Source organism: Coloeus monedula (assembly GCF_965178545.1).
Source record: "Coloeus monedula genome assembly, chromosome: 13".
Classification (NCBI taxonomy): Eukaryota; Metazoa; Chordata; class Aves; order Passeriformes; family Corvidae; genus Coloeus; species Coloeus monedula.
Window position 1 is genome coordinate 3,571,775 of NC_138793.1, and position 27,925 is coordinate 3,599,699.

Consider the following 27,925-nt stretch of genomic DNA (forward strand, 5'->3'; position numbering starts at 1 on the left):
ACTGTCCCAGGCTGCTCCAAGCCCCAATGTCCAGCCTGGCCTTGGACACTGCCAGGGATATAGGGGCAGCCACGACTTCTCTGGGCACCCCCACTCTCCCAGGGAACAATTCTTTCCTAATAATTAATCCAAACCTATCAGTGTGAAGCCATTCCCAGGAGTCACATGGAAAATATAAGGGGTAATTGGTAAAAGTTCCTTGTGGGGAGATTCCAACTGAACACAAGAGGGATAATTTTCACAATGTGAACAAGCAGCCACTGGAATAATCTCCCCAGGGAAGTGGTGGATTCCCAAACATTGGGCATTTCTCAGATTCAGCTGCTCAGGGTGCTGGGCCATCCTGTTTAGACCATGCTTTTACTGTGCTCTGGCAAATACAGGTTGAAGCAGATGATCTTTGAGGTCCCTTGCATCCTGTCGTTCTGTGATTCCATGAAGTCTTTAAAGCACGAATGTTTGCTGTCCACCCCTGAGTTGAATGCCAATTCTTGTTTATAACATTATAAAGTTAAAAAGAAAGTCCGATAATTGTCTCCAGCAGACTCATTTGCATTATTTCCTCCTAGTAATTACATGAACAATGGGGATTCTCTACCTAAGAGCAAAATACATGTTGATCTGTATGTGCTGAAATATAATCACAGCAAATGTGTTTTAATTATGTGCAGAAGTAAAGGCACAGCAGAAAGCTGCTCTAATATCTACAGAATGAGTCATCACCTAAAAAAGACTAAAACATTAAAATAAAGCTGGTTCTAATACGGAAAACAATTAAATTATGATAAACAAACGGAATGAAATGGCTTTATTTTTGTTGGAAGGAAAGGTTTAATTGGAGGATTTGTGTAGGCAGTAGGGATGGCTTTGCTTTTAAAGGAGCTAAGAATTTAATTCTCCTAGAACTTGAGTGCTGCTTCTGAGATGAATGACAGATTTTCATTTCATGTGCAGTTGAAAAGTTGGGGAAAAAAGATACTTTTGTGTCACTCAAAATACAAACTCTTGGAATATCAAAAAATGTTTTGAGGTAGGCACAGTGTTTTAATTAGACCAAATGAAACCCCTTACATGATAACAAATGAAGTTCATTTAAAAGGGAATATTCTGTTTAAATTTAAAACATATTAAAAAAGATAAATACTTTAGGAAAAGGAAATTAATGCATATACAGGTATAACAAGCTTTTGAATGAAAAATGACGTTGAAGAAAACAACATGGTCAGAAAAAAATGCTGCCTTGGTCCTTCCCCAGATTATTTTCTTCTTAAACCAACTTTTTAGCTATATGAATGGTTGGAGGGAGTGTCACTGAATCTTTATTCTTGTCCAGAAAAAAGAACTACAGGTGAAAAAAATCTGTGCAGCTCCAAGTACCCTTGGTAAGGCTGGTATTTTGGGGGTGGCTTCTTGGTGGTCTGAGCAGCCATCCTTAGGACCTTTGACTACTCAGTTTGTTTCGAATGTTGGGCCTCCATTTCTGTGAGTGTTTCCCCAGCAGCAGAATGGGCAGACAATGTGATTTTTGCTTAGCACTGGTGTGGAGATAGATGCTCTCTTGGTTACTGTGGTGACACATTCGGCGTGTGCAGTGATGAACATGAAGTCCCTGTATTCAGATCTGCATGATGATAACGTCCCCTTGATTGCAGGAAGACAAATAAAAGGGTTTTTCTGGTTTGTGGGAAGCTGGGAGTGAATTGCTGGTGTTCAGGATGTGTGATCACTCAGCGCTGCACCCCGGGGCTGGATGACATGGCCACTTTGATGATGACTCTCTTTGCTTGGGCTATCAATATAAAGTGTCACTTCTGGAAGAGAATCAGGCCAGAAGAGAGCTTTAGCCACAGGGAGGGAGAAGAAATTAGTTTGGCAGTAAGATTCAAGGCAGAATAAATAAAGTCTGGGAGTATTCTTAGCAAAAAAAATGCAGTCACTATTGAATAGAATGTGATCCAAGTCAGGTATTATTTCTGGGGGAAAAAACCCAGCAACCCAGAGGCTCCATATCCATCTCTTCTGCAGTCAGAGAAGCCATTGAAATCCATCTCTGCAAACTTGTGGCCCACCTTACAGAATGTAATGCTTTGTGTTCTCCTTGATTTTAACCAGCTGCTATCCTGATTTCCTGTCATATAGACTTCCTGGAAGAAATTCCTTCCCATCAAGCAACTCCCCCATCCCTTTGATGGCCAGGGATTGCTTCCCCAGTGTTTCCCCACAGGCCTAAAAATTCAGTAATTGTCAAATGTCTTGTAGACAAGAGCAGGAAATGGAAAGAAATGTACTTACCAAATGTAAAACTCTCCAGGTAACCCTCAAAGTGGATATTATCACGAGCATTCCTGGATTTTGGGGACATTTTTCCTCTTTGCTTAAGGCTGTGGTTTGTTTGGTTTTTATTTTAAAAAAAGGTAAAAAAAAAAGTTCCAACCATCTTGTAATCAATAAACTGGCATCTGGAAGTTGAATATTCTCAGCTTTATTTTCTGTGGCAAGATTTAAATATCCTAACATTCCTGAACTTTTTTCTCCATGTGTTTTAGGAGCCATATGCTTGGTATTTATTTTCTTTTGTTTCCTCCTGCTTCCCCATGTATTTACTCTAGATATTTCTATTTCTTAGTTGTTTTTAACCTCCAAACTGGCTGATATTTGGCTTTTGAGTTTCATTACCAGTGTCCCTTTGGAACTACATTTCAGCAGGCAGAAGAAAACTGAGATATGAGGATTACTTTCTCTTGTGACAATATAGCATAATTTTGCTGGAAGCTTTTTACATTTTTCTCTATTATCCATCACCTAATCTGCATAACCTCATTCATTTTTATTAGTAAGGGACAGATGTCAGACTTGTAACTATTCAACTATTATATTAAAGTTATTTTTTGACAGTGAAGAGGAAGTACACTGCATGGAATACAGCTTCACTAATGTTTTTCATTTTGCCTTAAAAATACAGATTCTTTTCAAGTCTAGAGAATGGTCAGACTTAACCTCATGTTCGTCTAAACTGTTAGAACTGGACTGAGTAGAGACCAGGGTGGCAAACAGCAAGCAAGGTTTAAGTTCCAGGCCAGCTGTAAGAAATCCAGGATATTCATGGATCTGGTGGCACTGGATCTTTAAATGGGGATTTCCATCCATCCTTATGGATTCTGCAGTCTCCACAAGTGGGACCCATCTGTAAGGGGCTGCTTGGGTAACAGTAGAAACCTCCAAGAATTTTCCCGTCTTTTTTGATTCTTTCACAGTCTTGGACCTGTTTGTTAAACCTGCATATCAATAATATATGAAACCAAAGCAGAATATATAACTTGCTCAGGAACTCTGCTTTTCTTATGGATTTCTCTCCTATTGTTGGGAATGTCAGTGGTGCAGTCCCACAGAATTGCTGTGTGTTTTCTCTTGGGGTTTGTGCTGGTTGCAAGTGCAGGGTTTCATTCAGCCTAATTATTTTGTCTTGAAAATAATGTTTGAGCTTGTTGTACCACTGCATTCACACTTGCTCATCACATACTCAGGAAAGAAAAGGAGACTGGGGAACCCAGGGGGTTTCCCTGCTCAGCCCCCTTGCCAGCACTGCTGCTCTATAATCAGCAGCAGTTATGCACCAGACTGGAGAAAATGATGGCTCCAAGCGTTCCTGTCCTTCTGCCTTTTCCTGAGAGCAGCTACCAGTCAGTGGAGTTGGCACAGCTGAGACAGGAAACTCTGGGCCAGCTGATAAACACACACCAACTCACAGACCACTGCTGAGGTTTTTAAATAGCCTGGCATTTGGTTTAATGCTGGTGTGATTGTGATTTCTGACTGGCCATGGTTCCAGTTTGTCTCAAAGCGGAGTTAACCTTTGATGAGCCAAAACATGTTTGTTAACTCCATCAGTTTTGTGTCAGAATATTCCTAACAGGACTGGCCAACAGTGCCTTTACAGTGCTGATGTTTTGTTGAAGGACTTCATGCAGCAGATTATCATTTCAGTTAACTTTGCCATCAATGTCCATTTACATACCCAATAATCCCATCTCCATAGGCAAACAAAACATTCCATCTCCTATATCCTGAGTAAATGTGAAAAGGCAGCTTTACTGACTTGATAAATAATGTCAAATATTTTACTTTACTTCAAGGTGTTGCTATTTTCAACACTTTATTATCTCCCAGTCAGATAATTGTTAATCTCATTATTTATCTCATTTGTATGGAAGTCAGTTACACCTCTATTAGTTATCAGAAAAAGTATAAAAAATAAACTTGTAGGCTAGTCATAAAATCTGAATTTAATTTGACTGTAAATTGTGGAGTCATAATATGAATTAATAACTAGATGTTAGTTGTGAGGGGTTTTTTGAAGGGTTGTTATTGCTTCTGTATCCTTCTTTATAAGTCTTTGTGCTTCTAACAGAGTTTTGCCCCTTCAGATTTCAGACAGAGGCTCCTGCTGAGTTCCTGGGGTTTTTATCAGGCCCTAAAACCATTCGCATTAAAAAGAAAAATCATCTCAGGACTAGAAATTTGTGAAGGAATTCAACTCTGTTTTTCCCATGAGTTTGAGTAATACTGAATCCATAGGTGGCAGCTGTAGAAATTAGCCAATGTCTTAGAAAGTTTTTCTAAAATTATATATTCTGGGTTCATTCTTCCTTGACTCTTGTTTAGAAAAAGGGAAGGGGGGGAGAAAAAAAAAAAGCATTTTCTATTTCCCGTCAACAGATGAGAGTGAGGTAAGCTGGGGAGGGCTGTAGCACAGAGTATAAGAGTCCTTGGGACAGCAAGGACCTCTATGTGTTACTGCAGTACAAGTAATTAATAACCATTATTTACAGCTCAGTACTGGCTGCAGTTGCCCCCTGCCCGGTGCCATTTGGTGCTCTCAGTAGAGTTCCCTCAGGAACTCCAGCAGGAGTAGCAGAAACCTTCATAAGATATTTGGATTTTGTTTCATTCTTGTATCCAGGGTGTGATTTGGATCATTTAAGAACTCCACTTTCCAATATTGTACTTCTTCCTCGTCTTTTTAAAGGTGGCTTTTTTTTGGTGGGATTTTTATCCTGAGCACACATTTTATTAGAGAAACTTCAGCAGAGTCCTTGGAGACCTTCGAAGTTCTTTCTCCCTCATGCAGCTGTTTCCCTCTTTTGTTGTTCCTTTTATGGACTTTATGTTCTCCAGTGGGCAGCCTGATGATCAGTTCTTTGAAGGAGGGGGAATACACATCCTGTGTATTTTAAAGGTCCTGAGAAATCGTTATTTATGTATCTTGAGTGCTGCCTCCAGCCCTGGGGCCAGCACAGGAAGGACCTGGAGCTGCTGCACAGAGCCCAGAGGAGGCAGCAGCATGAGCAGAGGGATGGAGCAGCTCTGCTGGGAGGAAAGGCTGCCAGAGCTGGCATTGTTCAGCCTGCAGAGGAGAAGCTTTGGGGTGAGCTCAGTGTGGCCTTGCAGGGCCTGAAGGAGCTGCAGGAAAGCTGGAGAGAGACAATTGCCAAGGGCTGCAGGGACAGGACACAGGGAATGGCTGCCCAGTGCCAGAGGGCAGGGCTGGATGGGAGATTGGGCAGGAATTGTTCCCTGGGAGGGTGGGCAGGCCCTGGCACAGGGTGCCCAGAGCAGCTGGGGCTGCCCCTGGATCCCTGGCAGTGCCCAAGGCCAGGCTGGACATTGGGGCTTGGAGCAGCCTGGGACAGTGGAAGGTGTCCCTGCCCATGGCAGGGGTGGCACTGGATGGGCTTTAAGGTCCCTTCCAACCCAGACCATTCTGGGATTCTTTGCCTCCTGTCTTTGCCATAGTGAGTATCCTCTCCTTCCACCTCCAGCAGAAAGGAATGCAGGACAGCTGCTCACCTGTCCTTCCTGAGAGGAACTTCAGGGCAAGGCAGGGAACAGCTGAATGGGGACAGGGCCATCTGGGGTTTTGGCTGTTCTGTGCTCACGGGGTGCTACGAGCTCTCCCCAGCTTGTGTGGGTGGAGCAAACTGACAGTGATTCAGCCATCATTAAATTAGTACAGATGTCTCCCGCAGCCTCCCACAGGAGTCTTTCCATGAGCTCAGACAATTTGGATAAAGGTCTAGACTAAATCATTGCTAAGTCTACATGGATTCTGGCTGGTTTGAGATTGACATATGTTACACACTTTCAACTACTGGGATACTGATTTGTATACAAGTTGGCTGTATCCATGCTTGAGCCAGAGCTGCTTTTTTGATGGGATGTTGACCCCAAATTTTGGATGTTTGGAATCACAGGTAGGTCAGGTGCTTATAGCAGGTAACATAAATACTGCAAATGGTGCCTACACTTATAATCATAGCGCTGCTATTTTTGCTTCCTTTGAAGCAGATCAGGTTATCTGATGTGCCGGAAAAAAGTGGTAATTGTCCCTGAGACTTGAGTCTCCAAATGTCCTGGGCAGGGGACTGCAGGACTCAGTATAAGTTGCTGGAGAATCAGAGGTAATACATCAGTAGGTATTAAACCCTGCTGGAGCAGGCACAGGGGTTTATTTCTGCATATTTAATACTGTCGATGTGTAATGGTTTATGCATCCTCTCCCCATTCAATTCTTCCAGAAAAGCATTAACAAAGGCGGAAGCTATGATCTATCTCTAGTGGTTTAAAGAATATTTCAAATTTAATGGTATTGCAAATTGATCGCATTATGAGAGACATAACCTTTGCGAGTGAGTTTGTAAGAAATTCACAGGAATGCATGACTTAGTGGAAATGCATGGGAAATTACGTTAGGAAGCTTTGAAAACCACAGAAGTGATGAGGCAAATAACTCCTTGTGAAACTGCATGAAATGATAATAACTAGTTTCAACCAGGTTCCTCTGAATAACTTACAATTCTGCATGAGTTATCCCTAATAAACATCTAACTGCAAGAAAAGAGGGAAAAATAATCAAATTATCCTCATGTTACATCTATTTATTCTGATGTATGACACTCTGATGTTGCTGTGTAATTGCAAACAGAGCAGCTCTGAAGAACGGGTTCTGGTTTGTTTGACATCTCATAAGGAGTTTGTTTTGTAGCCTTTCCGAGTTGTGTTTATTTTCACATTCTAAGTAATTTGAAAGATATTTCAAGTAAGAAAAAACTGCTACTGCACCCCTGTGCACAGTTCACAGGTTAGTGTAAGTGCACTAGAAATCAGTCATGTTGTCACCTGTAAGCAGATAGTTTATAAGAGAAGCAATATGTAAGTACCCACAATTTAATTTTTCAGCTCTCTTTATTTCACTGTTACCTTCTCAACAGCTCTCAATTTTAGCTCGAGCTGGCTGCAGAGCTGATGTTTATATTTCTGCACTGTAGCTGTGTTTGACAGCCAATTGCTAGAGAAAAGCTTTCTATTTGCACTGCCAGCTTTACACATTATGTGGTTTTAGACAGTACTTACTTCCTTATGTTCAGACACTGAAGGATGCTAAGCAGTAATCTTAAATTTGAAAAATTACCTTAAAAAAAAAAAAAAGTATTTTAATGATTTCAGGCTGGTTTTATTAAATATTATTAGCAGAAGGCATCCTGCATGGATTTGAAATTCCTTTATTAAAAAGCAAGACAGGTTAAATATATTATCTCTGGGACCCTCCCAATCATTTTGAGCAAAACATGAAAAGAAGCCAGGCTGGTGAAAGCAGGGCCTTGAAGGATTTTAAAATCATGACAACTTAAATATGCTTAAATAAATAGAAATATCTTCTCCCCTTTGACTACTCTGGCCTATTGTACTTTTCTGTGCCTGGCTGATCTAGGCTCTAGCTTGTCTAGTTTGGCAGATTTTGTAAGCAGCCTTCAAATTACTACTGTGCCTATGCAGTGATTAACTTTTTTTATTCCTCTTCTGCAATCCTAAGGCTATGTATTGTGGGATATGGCTTTGACATTCACTTGAGGAAATCATTTCAACAGCACGAAGAGGTCTTAGTGCTCAAATGCAGTGAACTCTCGGCCTGAGAATGAAGCCTGGCAAGTTCTAATAAGCTTTGAAAGAGAAAAGTTAAAATACAGCTCAAACAACACAGCAGAAAAGCTCAGGACATGGTGAATAAGGTGATGATGATTAAATGAACAACAGAGTAGGATTTGGGATACAGGAACTGCTGAACTTCTGGTTAGCCTGTGCAATGGGGGTTCGTATAGCTTATGGTTTTTTACAGCCATCCTCATATTTTGTCTGTATTGAGGATGGAGCATCAAGTCAGCCTCTGCTGGCAGTGAAGTTGACAGCCCAAAGGGAAGAGCCCTCTGAAGTCGTTCCTGGAGGCTTCACAAGCCTTACAGGTAGCAAAAACAAGAGCATAGTTTGTGTCCAAGACTGACAAGCTGGAGGAGGGAGTAAATGGCTTTGCTTCTCTTTCACTGAGTTGGGAAGAGAGTGGCAAGTGCAGGAAGAGGCACTGTTAATTATAATGCCTGAAGCACTGGAATTGTTAATGTAAGAGCTTGACCCCAAACAGTGGGAGATGACAGATACTTTTTTCCCCCCATAAAGACACAAAAGAGATTAAACAAGACTAAAGCTTGTTTTACAAGACTAAAGCTGCATGCAATTTTTGAGGCTCTCTATGCCCAGCTCTCAGATCTCCTGTGGTGAGCCACTGTGTGCTGTAGATGAAATAATAGGGAAGCGAATGAGATGGGAAAGGATTCCTCTTTGGCAGTGTGACACAACTTCATCTCATGCTTCCAAGTGTCAGGACACAGTTGGGTTAAAAAAATCCAGAGCTGCTTCCAGGAGCGGTGTCTGCTGGAACAGGGGAAAGGAACAGCAGTCTGGGTTCCGAAATAGTTGCATGAACTCCCAGCTGGGCAGAAAGCCAGCTACAAAAAGGTGCCAGCCATCTGAGGCCACTTGACACAGGACGCTTGGGCGTTAAAGAGCTGAGGAAAGCAAGGGACGGAGGCGTCAGGCCAAGCTGTGGTGGGACGCGGGTCAGGTGCGGTGGTGGTGTTCTCAGGACAGAAGGGAAGACAGATGGTATTCCCAAATGGAAAGGGCCAAGGCCAGAGCTAGGAAAGCGAAAAGCTTTAGCTATCATCTGGCTTAACATAAGGACTCAGAAGCAGCAAGGTATGTAAGAAATATGTGCAGGAAAAATTAACCTGGGAGCGGGGTTTGGGTGGAAACAAAGCACCTCGTCCTTGTTCCCATCACAACCACTGGGGATGTAGGTGGGGTTGTGGAGTTGGGGAAGGCTTTGGGGATGTGGTTTCCTCCTTCTCAGGAAGTTCCCCTGGCAGGGGGAACACAACAAGAAATATGTAAAAATTCTAATTACAAATTCATATTGAGATTAACTGGAGATAAATTCATAGAGCTGTCTAAGAATGGCTTGAGTAGTCCCACGGTCTGGATGTTTTTTCCTAATATGAATCTTTGTGAGACTGAATGTGGGTTTATCTCTCCCTCTGTTCCTCCCATCTGTAAAAACAAGTATAGCTATATTTTCTTCTCCCAAGACATTAAACAAAAATAGATTACATTAAAGATTGTTAATTCAGCCTGGTGAGGAAGGCAATACATGATAAAAAAGGGCCAATGGCACTGTGACCAGGAAGGATCTAGATCAAGATTCGGGCAGGTTCCTAAGCTCTTTCCTTGCATCAGCTGGTCATAATCAGTGGATTAAAATAACCTGACTGTTAGAAGCCAGGCTTGTCTGCAGTTTTCAAACAGCAGTTCACTCCAGTGTACTGTGGGATGATACCAAAAGGTAAGCAATGAAAAGCTGCATGTGCTCAGTTGCAGCATGAACATAAACAGAGACAAAATTAGGAAATCAAATAGAATAAAAAAACAGTAGCAAAGAATAAACAGAAACATAAAAAGAAGCCATCTGGAATCAAAGATACTCAAATGACATGGTAGGAAACTGAGGCAGACAAAAGCAGAGATTACACTCTTAAATGAAATTGTTAGGGATATTATTGCTTTAATTCCCTTTGAATCTGGTTATGAAACTGCAGCTGAGAAGTGTGAGCAGTAATGTTTTTTGACAGTTACTCCAGAGGCTTCAACTTACATGATTCTTGGATCTTAAGCAGAACCTTTGTCATCCATGGACATGTCTGTTTCCCTTCTGAAAGTGTTCCAAGGACTGACATCATGTCAAGAGCATCAACTCAGTGCCCCATTTTGTCATGACCCTGAATAATAATGCAGAATATTTGATTCTCCTCTTCCCCATTGTGCAATTATAATTCCCATTACTAAAGATGGGATCAGACTATCCATGGAGAAAATGAAAGATTCTATTAAATTGAAATTAAATTCACTTTATTAATTCTGTGTTGTGTGCAAGTGAATCAAATCTATTTATAATAGTTTAATTAGGAATGACTCTTTAAACCACGGGTCAACAATAAACATGCTCATTGTCCATGATGTGTTAGAGCACATCAACAATACACAAAAAACCATTCTGTAACTCCTAAAGAGGTTCATATTTTTAGGAAAAAAACACCCCTGCAAAGCCACATACAGAAAGAAACACCTGAAGAGTAAGGTGCATTACAGTTTTTGAAAGCATTGATATATATATAAAATGATTGTAAAAGTCACTAAAACCCTTCCATACTTTCACAGAATGAGTGAGAGCTTCTTAGAACCCAGCAGTTTCAGAAAAGAGTCATAAAAAGCTGAAAATTCCATCTCAAAGTCCATTAAATGGGGTCTGCCTCATAAATGAGGAATTTTATTGCAAGGCAAAGGTAAAAAATAGAAGAAGAACCTGAAGCATTAGGACAGTGCTGGTGTGTTGTGATTGTGTCTGTGTAATATCAGGTGAAAATCAGCGAGGCACCCTTAAAAGAAAAGATTTCAGAGTTAGGATGGAGAAGGATGATGCAAATTTTAAAATGAAGTTTTAAGGGCAGATGATTCCTTTTCCCTTGAAAAAAGTACGGGGTAATTCTCTCGTAATTACATGAGGATGAATTAATTACTTTCTAACAAACTCAAATAAAAACTTGACTGCATAATGCCGCCTTCTCTTGCCTTAATTAAAAATGTCCAGGAGCATTTTTATAATATGTAGATTCTCCCCCCCCCCCCAATGTGAATTATCTCTATATTTATGCTTTTTTACTGATACAAGGGAGTGGGGATTACAAATCCTCTCATTGATGATGGATCTATTATGGGCTGGTCTGTATAAAGCTGTGCATCAGCCCCACACCCCAGAGAGGGCTGGAAGTGCCCAATCCTCCCTCAGAAGAAAACCAACAGCTTTCTGCTCATCTGGGCATGGCCCAGCCCCAAGTGCATTATGCACTTTCCTGATAGTGAACACATGGAGTTCTTTGTGCTGAGCAACCTGTTGTTTTGCCTGCCATGGGTTTGCCAGGTAGCTGAGTGAGAGCAGGTGAGACAGCTCCCATCTGCAGAGGACACTTGTAAATCTGCTCAGAATTGCAAAGGAGCTTCACCAACCTCGCTCCCAGCCTTTGTCCATACATTAAATCCCGGCTGCAAATGTAGTTTGGAGCCAAGTAGTTGCTAAGAAAACCTTGTTTAAAATATGCTGAACAAAGAGTTATGGAATAGGAAAATTTAATAACAGCCCCACACTGCTGGAGTTTTACTGCAGAGTAGCACCTTTGCATCTGCAGAATATAGAGGCTCTTGGAATAAGTTTCATCTCTGCAGTTTCTCTGGCATGAATTTAAATTATACATGGTTGCAATATATATACATGGGAGGTTATAAATGTATGTTATACCCTTGGATAGTGTGTTGGCAGTACTTTTAGATGTGCATTGGTTATTAGTGAAAATACTGTTGATTTTGTGGCAGCACCCTGTGTGTGCTGTTCCTGTGAATCCTGGCTTCATTGATTACCATCTGCATTATCAGATAGAATAGCAAAGGAATTAATAAAGACTAGAAATTGCTCTAGTCTAAGGGTTCATTTGGAATGAAGTTAATTTTTAGGAAAAAAATGATCTGTGCTGAGGCTATGTGGGAACCATTAGTAAGGTATTAATACAGGACGTCTGCATCGCCATTAAAACTAGGAGATGGTCCAAAATCCCTCCTGTCACCATAAATCCAGGCATGAACTGGGTGATGGACTTGTATCTGCTGCTTTAAGGGAGAGAGGTGTTTGAATTTATAGGCAGGGCAGTGATGGAGGAAGAAGATTTCACTTCCTTTGAAGTCTAATGAACTGAATCTCACATAATGGAAGTGATTTTGCCTCTCTGAACATGATGAGGTCCTCCCAGTAAATGTGCTTGTCTGTTTCTTTTGGGGTGCTCTCTAGCAGTGGGACATTGGGGCAGGTACAGACATTTTCTGTTTTAAACAGAAATTCTTTTTGCATCTTTGTTGCTGTGAGAAAGAAGAGGTCAGCTTTCAAGCATAGGTGTAACAAAGCTGCAGACATGGAAAGCAGTTTCATATCTACATTTGTGAGGCTTTTTGAGCAGAAAGCACTATTCATTTCTCATAGTCATTATGCCCTTCTGTCATTCACCTAGATCCTATATAATTACGTGTTTAATGATCTTTACCCTTCACACGAACACTGCTTGCTGAAGCTTGACTCTTGCAGTAAATTATCATTCACGTCTGGTAGAAGAGAGGAAATATTACTTGGGAAAAAATGCTGTGCTGTCTGACTTAAAACTTCAGTCTGTGATATAACTTTGTCGTAGGTGATGATGACTTAATCTTAAATCTAAACAATAAAATTATTTTGAAGAAGTGGCTCTTCCATAGGTAATTTCTTATAATATTTTGATATTTGAGTGTAAGGACTTCAAAACCTAGAAAAATTATTTTAATTATTTAAGTCAGTCTGGGTGCTCCTCATTGATTGTAGTAAATGCCACATTTATGTCTTCTTTTCTATTAAAGAACAACAACAACAACAAACTAATTTTTGTCACTATAAATCTTTGGTTAAAAAACTGATCTTCCACTCATCAGACTTATTTTCACCTTTAATATTATAAAATACTCCTAGCTCTTCTATTTTGTTTAATGTTTAGCCCTTCATTTTATAGTGTGTCAAATAACAATATTTGAATCGCATATAGCAATTCTTGCCATTGATACAATGGAATTTAACTTCTTAGAGGGAACGATTAATGGCAATCATAGACATTTTTATCATTTTAACTGTTGGTGTCTCACTAGAACTGCAGAGGTTTTATAGCTCTGCATTAATACCTACCAGAACTGATTTATGAACCATAACTGCTGTTGGATATTATGGGTAAAACCTGAGATTATACAGACAGCCTCTCCTACTTATTAGCAGATAGCAACTTGGAGAATCTTTGAGCCTTCTCAAATGTCTGTGTGGGATATCTGGTTTATTCTTAAAAAATCAGATTCTAGCTTTTTGTTGTGTAGCTGGGTGAGCTGAAATGTTCCCAGTTCCTTTGCTGAGCTGTGGGTGTCCAGACAATGCTGTGATATTACATCACTGCCACTCAGCTCTGAATATGCTGCCAAAAGCTTCATATGCAATCTTAATGCCATATAGATTTTATTCAGGGAACAAACAGATGCTTAAATCATAAACAATCTGTTTAAAACACAAACAGATTCTGGATTGATCTTTACAGGCTCTGGGGCCCTGAAAATAAGGGTTATAAGGACAATAATCTTAAAGGCAAAAAAGAGTTGTGTTAACTTTCTGAGCAGGCAAAACTGTGATACCAACCAAGAGGAGAGGGCAGCAGCTGAGTAAACGAGGCTGATTGTTCTCAAGCAGGAGCTGATGGCAGGTGCAAAAAGAAAACCAGATTGAACTTTTGGAAAAGGGACTCAGCTGTCGCTTGACATCTCTGTGTACGTTCCTGTGGGCTGGGTAGGAAGAGGGAACTGGATTGAGTCATACATATTCACAGCTAAAGTGCTCTGAAAAAGTTGTTAAAACAATGGTGGTGTAATCAAATGCTGCCCAGCAAAACACAGAGGATGAGTTTACACCTCGTGTGGTTCGTGGGAGTTCTGCCATTATTGCAGAGCAGGGAATGCACTGGTGGCCAGGATTTTGTATCTGTAACAAACCACATCAACAGGGAAATCAGCCCTGGCTGCTGCTGTCCACTGTTCTCACTGCAAAACACCGAGGTTTGAGTTTCCTGAGCTCTTGAACAGCTGAATGCCTCAACAGATGGGTTGTAGATAGAACTGTTTGTGACCAATTATGGACAGAAGAACCTGCAGAGCCACTCGTGACATCAGAATCTCCCTGTGGTTTGGCTGTAGCTGTTGTTACAAGGTTTTTTTCCACACCTATTTTAATATCCTAATGCAAGCTGTTATATTAAATGATGCTGCTGCCTGGCCCTGGCAACCCCTGCTATCAATTGAAGAGTAAATTGTATAACCAGCAACAACTTCTGTTGAGCTGTCTGCACAAAATGAGCAAACAGGAAAAAGTCTTCCAGTATTGGTTGTAACTCATGTTGCAGCCTAAGCAAGTTGTACACATTTCCTTCAGACTATCTTTCGTGAGGCAGAGATAAATAATAACACATGCAAGTTACATTTTTAATAATGTTATTCACTTCTTATTGATCATATTGAGTGTGTTAGACCTAATAGTAAACAGAACTTAAACCACTATTACTGTGTATTCAAGTTATTATCCTGTAATTTTGAATGTGTTGACAGTGATACATATGGTCCAACCAATTCACACTCTCACCTTCACAACTTAAAAAATATTGGAGATAATCTGATATTCAGTATTTGGCTCGGAGCCTGCAAAAAATCAATGAAAGTCCTTTGTCTACAGTTTTAATTAATAAAAAAATCAAAATAAAAAACCTCTCTTTCTTATACTGCTTCATATTATTATAATCCTGTCTTGTTTTTTGAAGAGCTAAATACAAATTAAACACTTTTTTTTTTTTCTTTTTATTCTGATGGGACTTAGAGGAGAATGGGAAGATGTGTGCAAGGATCCTTCTTCCAGGGCACATACTTTTAGAATAAAGATCTTAGAACCTTTTAAGTTCTGCGAAGATCTGAGTTATGGTAGAGTTCTGAATTTCTGTGACTGCTGTCTGTGACAAGATTCCATAGATGCCAATATTCAACTGTTTCCAATCACCTGGAAATAAGCTGAAAGTAATAACAAAAAATAGGAAGTTAGATTTAAACATATGTTATTGTTAACCCTTCCCTCACCCTTTGATCTAATAGGTTAAGGACATTTTGTACTTGTTCATTTTGGCTGATAATGGTTCTGAAGGCATTTACATTTTAGAATGGAGATTTAAAATATATATAACAGCTGCTTTTTAAATAGAAAGTCTAATTATACCTGTGATTGCATTCATTTTTGATTAGTGTGCATAAATCCCTGCTCTCCATGTGTATTCAAGCTGAGCTATGGATCACTGGTGCTGGGATTGAAGTACAAAGGAACAACTTGAGAAAATGTGTAGTTAGACCAAAGCAAAAAAACCCCAAAATTCTGTGTGTACATTTTTTGTCTCTAAAATGCACTTTTTTTTTTTTTCCCCCCTTTTAGTTGCACACAGACCTGGACCCTGGCAGCAGCAAAATCAAGTATATTCTGTCGGGAGATGGAGCTGGAACCATCTTTGTGATCAATGACAAGACTGGGGACATCCATGCCATGAAAAGGCTGGACCGGGAGGAGAAGGCTGAGTACACCCTCACAGCCCAGGCAGTGGACAGGGACACGAACCAGCCCCTGGAGCCCCCCTCAGAATTCATCATCAAGGTTCAGGACATCAATGACAACGCCCCGGAGTTTGTAGAGGGCCCCTACCACGCCACGGTGCCCGAAATGTCTGTTGTAGGTACGTGTGTCTGAGCATCCCAGACTCTGACTGCTCACAGCTTTGGCCATGCCAGGAGGCTGTTGAGTTGGTGATGAATAATAAGGTGTTTATTATGTTGTTAGCATTCATTTGCATATTTTCAAATCTTTTCTTGGCCGAAGCTTTCATCTGCAGCACAATAGTCGAGTCCCTCAGCAGTAAGAAAATGACTAACAGCTGTATTAATGTGTCTTTCTTTGTCCAACAACACTTTAATGGGCTAAATTTATATTTCCCTTCTGACACTGCAGTTAGAGTATTGTTATTGAGAAGGATTTATCAAGATTTGTCCCAGCATGATGCTCTAATCCTATTGATACTTTGTTGATGTTTAATTATCTGTTTGTGTGTTTTCCTACACTTGCAGGGCATTGATACATACTTGTTTGTTTTCCTCAAAGTGCAATTGTAATCAGGCAAAAACATTGAAATGAAAGATGCTGTGTCTGGGAATTGATGGTTAGGCTCTAGAGTGGACTTAACTAATTAGCCACAGGATTTGCATGGATGATGGAAGGGAAAAGAAGAGAAAGCTGTGGAAAAAGATGGTGAAAAGGGAAATTAACTGTGTGAAAGCAGAAAAGAGAAAGGAGAAGAACATAATCTTCTTAATATATTTTACTTATATTTATTCATTTTGTCGGATTAGTGTGAATCTGTTTCCTCGTGGATTAATATATTAGAATCTTTTCTGCATAGTTTGCCCCTTGGTTTGTGTGTGCAAGTGAATGTCCTCTCAGAGGCAGATATTGACACACGCAGGGCCTCACTCCCCATGGCACACACTGAGTGCAGCTCACCTTCCGCTGTCACTGAAGCCAAAGGGAAGCAAACCCACCAAACCAAGGGAATCCATTTCAGGGCAATAGAAGAATTCAGCATAAGCAAAAGCATCAAAATCTAGCCATGAAATGCAAAGGAAATTCTAAAGCATTTTAGTGTTAGGTTGAGGATAATGTGCTTTTCAGAGATTTGTCTACATCTGTCAAAGCAAGGTAATTGAAGGAGTGCCAAGGCACTTTATGAAATAAAGCAGCGTCCTATCACAAAGTTTCAAAAACACCACTCTTATTTAGCTAAAAAGAGGAGGAATGTGAGGAGCCAGAACCATCCTCTGGCTCACAGCACAGTGAGTTACACCGAATCATTGTCAGATACAAGTGCGATGCACTGACTGCATGGCCATACCTGAGGCTTCGCTTTTTTAAATCAACTCTTCTCCAGCAGATTTTCATATCTTGATTGCATTGAATTGCTTGTGCCAAAACTGGTATGTGAATTTTCAAGCCTTCATTTCAGCTCTTTTACAAAAACACAGCTTTTATGTGTTGAGTTACTTCTAATTATGCATCGGCACAAACATAATATGGACCTGCCTTCAGAAGATATTTCAGCCAAGCTCTAGGTGAGCAAATGACTCAATTAAATAAAAAGTGAGAGTAAAAAAAAACCAGAACAAAACAAACAAACAACAAAAAAAAAAACCCTGTGTGGGAGAAGGAGAAAGGAAAACTGAATGCTGTTATTTCTTTTGTGAATGGGGTTTATGTAGTATTCTAGGAAAAAAAAAAATAAAGATATATGCAAGAAAAGAAAAGATGGTTTCTGATCACAAAGCCTACTATAAAAACAATTTATATCTGTGCATATTTATAATCTGTAATAAAGACATGGCCCCTATCCAAGCAGTATTCACTGTAAAGAGGAGAAAAAAAAACAAACCCCAAACTGAAAACTTTAACTGGAAACTAGTCAGGACATCAGATGAATAAAAATCTAGTAAATTGTTAACATGAGGTTTAAAAGATGGTAAATGAATGAGAGGAAGGAAATAAAAGAGAATTAAAAGATGAAATATTAACAAAAGAGAGGGAAAGCAAAACAATTGAAAAAGGGCGAAAGAAGAAGGAAAAATGTGAAGAAAGGTCATGAGAGATGAATTATAAGTTAAAACTTCATCTGGGAAAACTTTATTATAGAGGATTGTAGTAGAAATGTCCAATGGCTGGATATAGTTTAGGGAATACTAAAAGGGGCTGGGTCCTGGAGGAAGATGTTTCACCTGGTCCCCAAGTGTGTTGGAAAAAGAGAAACAGTTCCTCACTGACCTGCCTCTGAAAGGACACAGTTCCACACTGTTATGTATTCTTAGGTTACATGGAAGAGTTTTGTCCAAAGGCAGTTTTTTCTAACACAAATATAGGTAGAGATTTGCAATAAATCACCTGAGAGGCCTGAGGTTTATTACATTAGCTCTGAGTTTTGCACATCCATCCCTTAGGATCCCTGGCCCTTCCACGTGTTTCACATGACATTCCTATGGGTGCATATTTCCAAGCTGTTGCTCTACAGAAGCACAAATGTGCACTCCTGCTCTTTTGTAGAGAAACAAAACCTATTTCTCTGCTGTTGCTTCAGAACTCAGAGAATGGTCCTGATTGCATTACATGGGACATGAATCAGTGTAAAGTCTCTGCAGCAGAGGCAGTGGAGTCTGTGTCTTAATCTCTGATGGAACCAAATGTCAAGGCTGGAAAGTGGAAGATAAAGAGTGTTACCCTTCACTAATGCTTCTGTTACTATTTCCGTCTGCTTTCCTCTCTTGACCCACAGGTAACAACATCAAAAGCTGAAGGAAAGGACTCACTGTAAATTATTTTAGATTTCTTGAAGTTTTTTTTGGCTCTTATAAAATTACTTTAATTCCTCTATGATGTTTATAGGAAGACTCTCCCTTTTAGAGTTTAAGGAATTTTTATTATTTTCCCGCCACTAAGAGTATTTCACTTCCATTATCCACTTACTTAATTCCCTTAAAGAGATCTCCACCCACTGCCAATTTCAGCCTTGACACTTGTACAACACAGGCATTACTAGGCAGTGTTCTTACTCAGGATAAAACAAAGTTCTGCTGAACCTTTTCTTTCCTCAAAACGCTTATATCAATTTTCTGTTCTGAAACAGAAGACGAACTCATATGCTCTCTATATATAGTTCTTATATAATGAGGATGCAGTACAAGGCATTTTATTTTTGGGCCTCTGGGGAAGGCAGTGCATGAAATACAGATGAAGGCTTTAACCTTCCATTGTTCTAAGGTTCTAACACAATGCAGTTTTTCTAATAGGTACCTTAGACCTGGTCTTATGTTCCTGGCTAGAAGAGATATATTATAGGAATATCAGGGGTTGTTCTGACTATCTAGAACTGGAATGATAAACTATGGGGATATGAAAACTGGCTTCAAACTGACAGAGTAGGGTTAGATTAGAGATTAGGAAGGAATTGTTCCCTGGGAGGGTGGGCAGGCCCTGGCACAGGGTGCCCAGAGCAGCTGGGGCTGCCCCTGGATCCCTGGCAGTGCCCAAGGCCAGGCTGGGCATTGGGGCTTGGAGCAGCCTGGGATAGTGGAAGGTGTCCCTGCCCATGGCAAGGGGTGGGACTGGATGATCTTTACTGTCCTTTCTGTGGCAGTTCTGGGATTCTGTCCCTAGCTGCAATGTGTGCCAGCACATGTGGGGCTCTGTGTGTGTGCCAGCGTACGAGAGCTGCAGACGGCCACGGCATTCCCTGCTTGGTTCTTATTCTGTGTTCTGGTGCTCTCTGGAAAATCCTGCTTCCCTACTAAAACAAAAGGATTTGCATGGCTCTCCTCCCACTGCCTGGTGCAAAGAGGATCAGTATTACCCGGAGCTCTCTCCGGGAGGAGTGCTGCTCACTTCTCAGCTGTCTCTGCAGAGCACACTCCCACACGCGCTCGGTGCCGACCGCGTCACTCTGTTCAGTTATTCTGAAATCGTTTATTTCTCTCTGTGAGCAAGGAGACCCAGCACATTCCAGAAAAAAAAAAAAAAAAAAGAAAAAAAAAAAAAAAAAAAAAAAAAAAAGAAAAGTTTTGAGAACTAAATTGGATTTTTTTTAAACTGTAATTCCTGCATAACCTACCATAGTAAGCCCTGTTCCCCAACTCCAAAAACGATGATTTTGCTTGTGAAAGCTAATAGTGTATATGGAGAATATGTTCTTTGCTGAAATGGTGCACCTTAATCTTTTAATTATGATACTAATTTTCTTAAATAATCAAAGATCAAAAAGTGAAATCTGTGGAATTACTTCGTTATACCAAGTATTACATTTCACAAATAGGAAATAATTTAATTTTTCTGTAAATCTTGCTTAATCACTTTAAAACGTAAAAGGGCACACTGAGGTAGAAACTCAGTTAAAACCTTAAAAAATAAGAAAAACCCGATTTGTCGGTGGTTCTGGGAGGAAGAACCCCTAAACTCTATTTTTTTCCCTCCCCATTTGTCTCTGAACTCTGTATCTATGCCTGCAGTGAAGATAGAATATTATGTAAATGAATGAGCAAGCTTGGAAGATCCATAAGGGTAATTGGAACCAGTTCTGTAGCTTATTTAAAGAAAAAAGAAAAAATAGGAAGAAAGAAAAGAGGGAAAAAAAACCCCCACACCCTCCCTTGAGTATATTCTGTTTCTGTGTTACCTTCTCAGCTACACACAGATTCACAAATTCCCCAAAACATGTGCAGAGGTGGTAAGGGGAGCCAAAGTAGATATTGTCTCCTGAAGCAGAGTTTTAGGATCCCTTTTTCCAGGACAGGAATGAGGAGTGAAATCTCTTGATTTCGCTCTCAGTACAGCCAGGAGTGTTTAGACAGCGAGTGTCATGTTGAAAGACAGGAGACGACTGAAGCAGAGTGACAAACGTGTTGGTGAAATAAAAAAGGACACAGATGGAAAAAGAACAAAAGCCATAAGGGAAGAGAATTCTCTCATAGTTTGCCTGAATTAAGGTAAACAGACAAACTTTAATAATCTGCAAATATTAAGGCTTCTCCTGACAGTCACAAAAAAATTAATAAGGTACACACAGTGGAATTCAGTCTGACATTGCTCTAGAAATGCTTTTGCCTTCGCCACTTGAAGACAGTAACAATACGAAAAAGCTTAGAATAATATTTTTGTCCTTAAATGCCTCCATGAAAGGTCTTTACTGGAAAGGGTTTAGGCTTTCAGTTGAGTCAGAATATCAATTTTCAGTTTTGGCACAAGTACATCTACTTAGGAATGTGTTCCCTTGAATCAAGGTTTGCCCTTGATTACACCACTGCAGATAAGAGTTTCTATCTTTTTTTTTTTTTTTTTCAAAAGTAGGGCAGAATTCTTTAGTCCAGCCAGGTGTATTAGGAGCACACTGTACATAGTGCAGCTTTCTTTCCAGTTCTCCCAAAGACATTCATTCTCTTCCACTTACAAGTTGTTTGCAAAAGGAGAAAACCTGCTGCATATGAAATCATGCAACGTCTGACATGAATAGTGATAAAATAACTTGACAAATTAGAAAGTTGTGATAAAAACCTGACCTGAAATGTTATCAAGATCAACCGCACTGTCTTGCTGGGGTCTTTATCATTGATTTTTAAGGCACTGAGCATGACTGTTAAATCAATGATAGTTTGTCACAAAATTGTGGACTAAAGGGACTGCAGCACTGGGGTCAAGTACAAATTAGCCCAAAGGGTAAATGCAAAGGCAGTGCAAAAGCTGAGGGAAAAACCAGCAGATGTTGTAAAATATGGCAACAATGTACCAGCTGTTAAAAAACCCCTATATTTTCATGTCATCTTCTTCCTCCACTTGTTCCTTTTGTGCATAATCACATTCAGCAGCTGTGGGACCGAGGAGTTTTATGTGAGATTTCTTTGGTGAGTTAGCACGTGTTTAAGATGGGCATGCACAACGTTCAGGAAGGGCTCAGGACACCCAACACCAGGGCTGGCTGGCTGCTCCTTAACCCGACTGGCTGTTGAGCCCTGAGAAAACAGTTCTGCTATTTCTGTGCCTTTCATTTCTCATGAGGTCTGATCAAAAATGTTATTATCTTTCTGTACTGTTCTTACGTGATCATTATGAGCTTGAGGACCATGGTGAAATTCTTTAGGGGTTTGTAGGCTGACGCTTTAGCTGTCCCCATCTCTATTGTCCTGAGTGTACTAAGCTTGATTGACAATAGAAAATTACCAAAAGCAGTGGGATTGCTCCAAGTAGTTTGTGCCAATGGCAGAAAATACTTAAGTATTGAGGTTCTGAAGTCACTGAGTGGTCCTTAGGAGCAAGGCCTGACTTACCTGTGCAAGGTGTGGAGCTATTGATGTGTGCTGGTTTCTTGGACAAACACTGCCTTTCTTCCTCTCCATTCACTGGCAGCAATTTGTCACAAATCATCCATTTTTTGCACACGTGCATTCCCTTGGCACGAAGGAAAGTTGTGCAGATGACACATAGTGAAGATAAACTCTGCAGGAAAAATCTGCTGGGATCAGAAGTGAAGTCACAGTTCCTTATGGAGTTCTTCCAGATGGAGAAATTCATCTTTCCATGATGTTCCTCTTTCAGGATGAGGACAGACAGACACAGCTGTCACATTTTGATCATGTGATGGCAGAGCAGAGGGAATTTTGGCAGTCTCAGGTGAATGTCCTGTGTACCTACAAGAATCTGTCCTACTGTGGTTTTTCCTCTTGCCTCATAGCCACAATCACGTTGTTATTTTTGCAGATATTCTGCTTCTAAAGTCCTTTGTGGTCGCTTCCATTTGTACATATCAAATTTGTCATTGTGTTTGTGTTCTGTGACTGTGTGAAAATAAGTCTCTGACTCAGGTTTCTGATGCATTCTCTTCTGGTTACAAGTTTAAATCTATTCTCAGCAAGGATTTCTCACAATTTCCCAAAATGTAAAATTTTGAAGGAAAAATAACGTGTTTCAAAGAGTGGTAGGGCTTGATTTTGCAGGCTTTGAAACTGTGTTATCTCATTTTTGTAAGCAGCTTGTCTGGAGACATGAGCCTGTTTGCTGGACAAGGGATAATGCCTAAGTGGAAAACAGAGGGAGGAGAGGAAGTAGAGCAGCACAGGTTCCTGCCAGACTGATGCTCTGTGAAATGCCACAGAACAGGTCTGGGGAATTATCTCACCTTTTTCAATCACATGAAATGTAGAGAAGGTCTCACCACAGGGTAGAAAGTTCTAGGTCAGAAAATTAAGTTCAGTGGGGTAATATTTTCACAGAAACTTTGATTGCTGTAACTTCTATTCCCCTGCTAGCACAAAGGCTTGGCTTTAGAACGCTGGGGACCAACACTACTCAAACTCTTCATTAAGTGGCCTGTGTTAGACATCTCTCTGAGGGACACACTTGATATTTGGCAAAATGAGATGCAATTCAGAATCCACTTTTTACTCTGGCTCTGGTCATTCCCCACCCTGCCCTGAGCTGACACCTCTGTCTTTGTTTAGGTCCTGAATCTGCAATACTTCTTGTTTTTCCATGAAAACAGCTCAGCAACTGCCTGTGGAGCTGCTGTCAACACAGCATCCTCAGGAATCAGCCCTGGGAGCTGCTGGGCAGCTGATTAACCGTGCCCCTTCCCTGAGCCCAGAAGGGCTCTGCTGCCACATGCTGGCCCCAGTGGCCTGAGGGGACAATATTTCAGACCCTGCTTTTGCACCCTGGGTTACAGTTGCTGGCATGTCAGGCTTTGCTCTCCCAAACAAAGTGAGCAGAGCATCAAAGCTGCAGAATGATAGCAGCCACTTTCTCTTCTCACCACACAAAGTCATAAATGAAAGAATTTCTGCAGTAAACAGCCTAGGCTGCTTTATTATTTATTTATATTTTTTTACAATACACCTGAGCATAACCTGAAACTTCCACTGGCATCAACAAGACTTACAGTACCTTTTTTTCTGCTGGATAATATAGTGTACAGTGATCATCCAATTTTACTGCCTTTGCCTGGGGACCTCGCAGAATGAATGCTGATGAAATAGTCAATTGATTAGAGACAAGCAGTCTTTCAAAAAGTCCTGAACAGAAGAGGAGCTATTTCCCACTTCTCTCACAAATATCAATTAATATTCTATAGCAAGGGTGCTATCTAAAGGGAGAATAAAAAAAAAAAAAAAAAAAAAAAAACGCATGAAAGGAAAACATCATTCTTTAAGCCAAACATAAAATACATTTTACCCTTCTGCTGTTGCCTGTGATGTTTCAAACCATGTACTAATCCTAACAAACAGCCACCCAGGGGAATTTGTAAAGGAATACCTGCAGGCTCTCTAATGGCACCATCTCATAAGCTGTAGCAAGAAAGAACTGCCATCCTTAAAACTGAAAAGGCAGTGTCCCCTCTTTTTAGATCCACTCAGGTAAACCCAGGTAACATCAGCCAGGATAATTCCCGGGGAGGCATCCATATCCCTAAATCTGAATATTCATTTCTGTTGTAAAATATTTCTGCTTCCAAAAGGTTATGTTAAAAAGGCACAATCAGAGTTCCAAAACAATTAGTTTATGCAGACAAAAAATGGTAAAATATGCAGTTGATTAGATTTCCCAGCCACGCTTCCTCCAGCCCTCATTATACAGCTGCGAGGTGCGGGGCTGCCAGCTCGCTCTGTTCCGTGGATGTACAAACAGCCTTTTTCTCCAGGCACAGCCAGCTCCTCTCATACTTCTGCAGTCACACATTTGCATACAATATGTTTTTCGCGTTTCCCTCACATGATAAAACGTCCTTAAAACGGCACATGAGCAATCTGCACAAACACTGTTGCATTACATGCGGTGGGTTGTGCGTTTGCTCAGGGATTTGGACTCAAACATGTACTGCATGACATTAACATTCTTTAAAGGTTTCATTAACTTCCTAAAGCATCTACTCCAAAAATTTCTTTGTGAAATATGTAACAGTCTGGGAGAAACAGTCTGGATACCTCTTCTGCTTATGGAGTTAAACATCACTTAGTGTATCAAAGGTATGAAAGGATTATTTTACTGGTGGAACCAGGAAACAGCTTCTTGCATTTTCCTGCATGGTGCTACATAATTTATTATAGACCAAGCTGTTAGATTCTTTCAGATTCTTTCATTCAACCAGATTTTCAGGTGCTAAAACTTTTGGTTTAGATTACCAGTTCTTTAGGGCAGCATCTGCCATTTCCTATAGGTCTGTAAAGTACTGAAAAGTCTCTTTTTTCTGTGCATTTCGTTGAGATTACATTGAACTACTTACATAAAACAAACTGGCAAAACAAGCAAGCCATGCCTTGTAACTCATGTTTAATATTAAAAACAGAATATGAACTGTATCTGTTGCAGTTTAGTTCAGAAAGTGCATACAGGTGTCCGTATGAGTATATAAGTGCACACAGGTGTTGAGAAAGGTATACATGAGAATAAATGGCCTTAAGGTGCTCCAGGGGAGGCTCAGGTTGGACAGCAGCAGGAATTTCCCCATGGAAAGGGTGCTCAGGCCTTGGCAGGGGCTGCCCAGGGAGGTTTGGAGTGGCCATCCCTGGAGGTGTCCAAGGAAGGGCTGGAGGTGGCACTCAGAGCTCTGGGCTGGGGACAAGGTGGGGATGGGGCACAGCTTGGACTCCATGGCCTTGGAGGGCTTTTCCAACCTAAACTGTTCTGCAATTCCAGGATTTTATGATATAGAGAGAAATTAATGTAAACAAAACCAAAATTCTTGCAAGGTTTCTCCTTGTCCTGTTTGGTGGAGTGTCAGCTTTACACACTTGCAGTTCCTGGAAGGCTGGAGTCAGAGACTGGGGTGGCCTGTTTTGAGTACATCCTCAAAAGAGAAGAGTCACAGGATTGAAATTTAGGCATTCACATCAGCTGGCCAATTTAATTTCTGTTCCTCTCCAGTCAGCCAAGAAAGGAGGATTCCAGGAGAGGATGATTCTGTCTTCCTCCCTCAGGTGGAGCAGGCAGCTGGTTCAGCTAGGTATGCAATTTAACCAGTTGAGCCTAAAACTGAGTGGTATGAATAACCCTCTTTTCCTTCTTCCTTACCTTAATCATCATAAACAAGATCATGACAGCATCACAGTATTTCACTACTTAGAGTCAAATAAATTACAGCTGGGAAAGACAAATTACCCTATTAGTTAATCTTCCTGTCTTTCCAGGGTTTTCCCTTAGAATACATTATCCAGCATCCTGTGCAAGAGAGTGAACTCCTCAGTGAGGAGGATTCTGTTATTTCCCTTGGGAAGCTATTCCTCCTTGTACAATTTCTCATTGCAAGGAAGCTTTTGTTGTTGTTTTTGCCTTTGCAGAAGATTCAGTGGTCTTGTATCTGTGTATTTATGTGGTCCTCATCACCAACACACCAGTATTACATCTGTAACATACACAAATTTTCTTTCTCATTTCTACCTCTAGAAATAATTGCATATTGGATTCTGCCATAGATACAGTAGAATTCGTGCTGGCATTCCTGTTTCTCCAGCATGGCAAGCACAAGTTGTCCATTTTTCCCTCAGTGGAGTGTTCTGGCCCATATCTCTACTGTTTACCTCTGCTTAGGGTGTCATCTCTTGCCTCATTAATTTTTCATTCATTAAGGGTCCAATGGATATTTAAAAAGCAGATATTTAAAAAGCAGATATTTTTCTCTTTTTCACATGCTTTCCTCTAAGTGTGGGAAGATCTGGAAAACTCACCCAAGCCCTCTGTCATCTGTTCCCAAAGCAGCCCCTGACATTTTTGTGTGGTTCTGACGTCCTGTGAGCGCTGTAGGTCAGGCAGCAGCACCACCATGTGCTGGCAGCATTCCTTCCCAGGGCTATTTACATCCTCTCAGCACAGAATCATGAAATCATGGAATTCCTGAGCTGGAAAGGACCCACAAGGATCAAGTCCAACAACCTCCTTGTCTCTCTCTGTCTGTATTTGTCTTTCCTGGTACTTGGCTCTTGGAGTCTTTGGGGAAAGAACCTTCCTGCACTGTGAGATCTGATGCACACACTGGGCTCCCAGAGCTTTGGCAATGAAGTAGCTGTTAATAATAATAAAAATACATTCCAATGCAGGTGCAGAAGGTAGAGCTGAAATAATAGCATATGATCTGCAAAAGAACCCTTAAACACTCAAGTAACATTCCCACAATTTATGTGTGTATTTATATATCTGCATGAGCACCAAGATATGCAATGATACTTTATATGGGTAATTTGCATATGTTAACAAGTTCTGGAGTGCTTTAAACAGATTCCTATTTCATATACATTTCCTTTATTTGCTTAGTGAAACCTCTAATTCATAGATTTTGTGTTTAGAAATGGTCTCATGCAATCATGCAGGATGATAAGGCTTAAAACTATGTTTTTGCATTTAAAAAAATGAACAACAATGAAAAATAAATAAGTTCCTTCAGCTTTGAGGCAGTAATAATTTACATGTCAAGAAGTTATGCAGGTTTTTATGAGATTATTGCAGTTTTATTCAATAAAAAATTGTTACCATGACAACAACTGTCATGCTACCTGTGAGATTATAGCAAAGAAGGACAGTGAAGAAAAGGCTTCATTTTGGAAAGAATGCTTATCTGACCTGCTGGGTACAAACAATGCTTTGTGTGACCACCCCTGGCTGCAGGGCTTCCATCAGCCCAACTCCAAAGCCAGCTGAAGGTTTTGAAGCACAGGGATCCTCTTAGGGAAACAAAAGAGTTGGTAAATAATGGTGAGGCTTTGTCATGCAAATACTCTCCTAATGTCCTGTCAGGTTGGTAATCAGATCTTTGGAATGAAATGGAGATTTCAGCCTGTCAAGATTTGGGAAGGTTAGGAGAAAAAGTGAGACCAAAAAGGGCATCAGAAAAGCAAAAAAAACCCAGACAAACCCAAAAGTCCCTGGGAAGATGAGAAAACATGGTTCCACCAGGTTTCATTATGGTCATGTTATTTATTTTTACCAGCCATTGCAATCTTTCAGCAAAATGGTTGTTCATTGAATATGGATTCATGTAAATTCCTGGCACCAACTATTCATTACCTCCTCTAGAACATTCACATTTGATTTTTTGGATTTTTTTCTTTTCCCAGTACTCACATTTCACTGCCACACCAAAAGAATTTGCTTTCCCGCTCCCTGTGGCAGCATATGCATTTTTCTTTCTGACTAATGTGCAGAATCTGTACCCTGGCTTGCACGTGAAAACACAGCCAAAACAACAGAAAAGCACTAGCTGAGTACACACATCTTATTTTTGATGAT

The 27,925-nt window shown here is 40.5% G+C and overlaps 1 protein-coding gene across 1 annotated transcript in view; it reads left to right on the forward strand.

Moving 5' to 3' along the window:
- CDH8 (cadherin 8) overlaps positions 1 to 27,925 on the forward strand; it is a gene marked incomplete at both ends in the record, with an annotated part of 134,138 nt that overhangs the window by 23,768 nt on the left and 82,445 nt on the right. Inside the window, one exon of the mRNA XM_082290311.1 lies at positions 15,515 to 15,809. Within this exon, the coding sequence (XP_082146437.1) occupies positions 15,515 to 15,809 (295 nt within the window). The remainder of the gene's footprint in view (positions 1 to 15,514; positions 15,810 to 27,925) is intronic.